The 3,739-nt window shown below is 38.2% G+C and overlaps 1 protein-coding gene across 1 annotated transcript; it reads right to left on the bottom strand.

Moving 5' to 3' along the window:
- Positions 1-2,076: 2,076 nt before the first annotated feature.
- On the bottom strand, positions 2,077-3,429 carry LOC18426050 (uncharacterized). Its single transcript, XM_006830581.4, has 2 exons — positions 3,309-3,429; positions 2,077-3,002 (listed from the first exon to the last, which is right to left on the bottom strand). Exons 1-2 carry the CDS (start codon positions 3,381-3,383, stop codon positions 2,295-2,297), a joined length of 783 nt encoding a protein of 260 aa, XP_006830644.1. The 5' UTR covers positions 3,384-3,429; the 3' UTR covers positions 2,077-2,294.
- Positions 3,430-3,739: the final 310 nt, after the last annotated feature.

Raw genomic sequence — 3,739 nt, 5'->3', positions numbered from 1 at the left:
GGCATACAACATATCATGCACAACATATGTATGGTATATTTCTTTTTTTGTCCTTCCTCAAGTATGATGTACACCATTGATGTATGGTATATTTTATTGGGACACAAGCAGTAATATTTTAAAGGAAATATACAAAGAGACCATTTACCTTTTGCATAAAAAGAACACAATTATTCTTGTCTCTGAAATTTCAAAATGGGTGGTTATGAGAGTATCATGGAATAGACACAAAATTCCCAAAAAAAAAACTCTCGAACATCATGACCCACCCCAAACCATGAGTCGTACTAGTTGTGATCGCCTTGTAATAAAGATGATCGAACTACAAGCAATCTGCACCCTTCGTTATTGAGAAGACACAACGATCTGCCTCTGATGTTATATTATACCAAACCATACATCGATCATCTATAATACACCCTTTTATCTCAAATCACAAGAATATGCCACTAGAAAATTATAGTGAAACATCATCGATTATCCTGTGAACGCATGCTTTGCCAGAAAGGAATCCAAGGGTCCAAGATAAGGGAAATGTGGGGACAAAAATGAATAACAGTAGGAAAGAAAAGAAAAGCAAAAATAATATCCTACACCAACCAAAGGTAATAACCAAAGATTCGATTTTCAATTTTTTCTTAGTCTTTCGCTAAAAGTTGGTAAAAGAAAAAGAGAGATTCAAAAAGATAAAACCTTTCTTTGTATTAACAAAACGGGGTGGGGGGACTTTGGCTCTCACTATGATACAATATTGTGCTCATCTAAAATATCAAGGGTGTCACCACCGAATTTTATCATAACATGTAGTTTTGATGAAAAATATTTTTAGGGTTATCTTAAAATATATTCTTACATTCAATTATAAATTTTTAAACTCCAAAAATGGTTAAAATAAAGTAGATCTATAAACATATGAAAATCTTGAAAATGGACGGTCTAGTTAATGTATTGCAAGATGCACAATTTCTAAGACTCAAAATATTTTGTTTTTTCATATTTATACATATTGATGTCAAGATGATCAATTAGAGATTTTTTTTGACATTAAAACAATATTTTCCAATGGATTTTTGAGGTGCATATGTAATTCTACATTTTAAGGTTGCAACCTATATAAACTTTTTCCAAATATGAACTCTATTTTTTAGTCTTTTATTCCAATGTACATATTTCTCTATTGAAAAGAGGGAAAGCTTGCGTACATTTTAATATTTTCTACTAGCCAAATATAAGGTTCTAGAAACTATCAAACCGTCCATTTCACCGAAAAATAAGTGTTCACAGCCTAAAGTGCTTTCCTATGATATATGGTGAGGCGTTTCTTGTTTTCATAGAGCCCATACCAAATAGAAACTGCTTCCTGTTTTTTTTTTTTTTTTTTTGGTATAAATACCATAAATATCAGTATAATATTTCATATCTAAAAAAAAAAAGTATTGTACTAAAATAGTGAAGTATTGTCCAAACTTGGAATATGGACTATGTAGACTCACATGTATATCCGAGCAAAGGTTTACGGATGGATGGAGTGTGTTACCTCACACCCAATCCAATCCAATCCAATCCATTGCTTTTGTCGCGTCTGCGAAAGGACTTCATCTAGACGTCCAAAAGACGGCTAAAGTCCGAATCTATTGCTGCTGGTTTTTAGCTAAAAATCAAATTCGTTTATTGAGGAGACTAATAGTGATCATCTTGGACTTGACAACACTAATTTAAGAGGTTTTTGGTCCATCAACCAATTCCCATATCACTTGACCCTGTGACGAAGTCTCGAACTCTCGGACTCGATTCTCACCGAGGGTAAGGGTCCAAATCTCGAGTGATCCACGAGGGAAAAAAAAAAAAAGAAAAAAAGAAAAAGAAAAAAGTAAGTTAAAAATTTTATAAAGATATCCAAAAAAACTGAAAAAAAAAGGAAGTAATTGGGCTTGGGCGTGATTGGTAAAGGAACTGATGATTGCAATACTTCTTGCTAAAACTTTTAATCCTACCACTGAAGAATAAAAAAAAAAAGAAAAAAAAAGAAACATGGAAATTTAGATTCATTCACAAGCCAATTAGTGAAAGGATCAATGAAGCTCAGCAACTAAAATCACGTTAATTATAAATCCACCTCTTTCAACCTAACAAATCAATAAAAATGATTAAGGTCCAAAACACTTCCTCACTCTCTCTCTCTCTCCACACTAGAAGCAGGCGGCTATAGTCAGGAAATTAAGCATATAGTACAATGTTTGTTACCTTATCAAAAGCCGATTCAGGGGTCCTAAGAAAGAAAACATGTGCAGCTGCTAAGCCAGCCTCTGGTGCTTTGAGGGGTGTGCTTGGGCCATGCTGTAATCACAAGAGGAGGATAATGGCCATTTCTTAGCCATAGCCATTGATGAAGGAGAAGAATTGTTGTTTGGGATCCCAATTCCAACCCCAACGGGGGGGATGTCGAAGGAGTCGAGAGGGGGCGGAGGGTGGCGCCACTGAGGAAGAGGGCCGGCCAGCATCAGTGTCTGCAAGAGCGGTCCGGCTTTCATCACCGCTTCTAACAGCTTCCCTTTCTCAGGCAATTGTTGGGTACCGGATTCCAGTGATGCTTTGCTGGATTCCGGCAATGGTGGGTCAGATTCAAGTGGGTCGTCGAAGTCATGGAAGATGGATTGATTAGGAGAAGAGGAGACGAATGTGATGCTTTCACAGTCGGTGGTGTTGGAATTGGAGTCCCCAGCCTTGTGGGATTTTCCGGCAGAATTTTGCGGGGAGTTGTCAGAGAATCCGGCCAGGTTTTGGAGGCCCATGTTTTCGTTGATGGTGCTGTGGAGGAGGGTCTGGCGGAGTTGCAGACATTTTTCTTTGGCTTCATCTCTCTCTACACAGGTGGCTTTGAGGAGTAAAGCGAGGCGCTTTCTTTCCTCCTCGCCCCTCCGGAGCTCCTCTCGGGCCGCCATTTGCGTGGATTCAAGCTCTAATACAGCGGACATTAGGGACTGCTTCAGCTCCTCGACACTCTAGAGAGAGAAAGAGAGCCATTAGTGAAATTGAACGGCTTTATTTCACAATGTTAAGAGAGAGAAACTGAATAACCAGATTTCACAATAAGAGAGAGAAAAGCTGAGATTTCACATTATTTAGACAGAAAAGCTGAATAACCAGATTTCACACTAAGATCACATTAAGAGAGAGAAAAGCTGAGATTTCACATCATTTAGAGAGAGAAGCTGAATAACCAGATTTCATACTGAGATCACATTTAAGAGAGAGAGAGAGAGAGTTGGGCATTGTTCGTGGATTCAAGGGAATGAAAGGGTAGTTACCTTGGTTTGGTAATAAGGCCAAGGTTGAGGCGTGGAGAGCCAGGCGTCGGCAGGTGTTAGAGAAACGCGATCCATGAACTTGGAGGAGCTCCACCCCACCCGACACCACCCCCTAACACATGAGGGAAACGGAAGCGCTGCTTGCTTTTTATTGTGATTAGAATCTCCCCATTACCGACAGTGAAAGGAGGGGGAGGACCCCAAATGTGTGAAACCGGTTATAGCTAACTATTTCATCATTATTGTTATTATTCATAATTTATAATTAATTAAAAAATGTCACACACCGTAAAGAGGGAAAAGGGAGGGAGTCTTATGAGTTGTATTATTTGGGTGATGTTTTTGGAAGGTTGCCTCTAGAAATAAGGCTTATATCTAAAATTTGTTTAGAGATGTTGTTTCATTGTCGGAACACTTGAAAATCTATATTG

The sequence above is a fragment of the Amborella trichopoda genome, chromosome 7 (genome assembly GCF_054954075.1).
Source record: "Amborella trichopoda isolate Santa Cruz 75 chromosome 7, AtrichopodaSantaCruz75HAP2 v2.0, whole genome shotgun sequence".
Taxonomy (NCBI): domain Eukaryota; kingdom Viridiplantae; phylum Streptophyta; class Magnoliopsida; order Amborellales; family Amborellaceae; genus Amborella; species Amborella trichopoda.
Note: the sequence above shows the minus strand (reverse complement) of the source record. Positions and strands in the feature narration are given on the sequence as shown.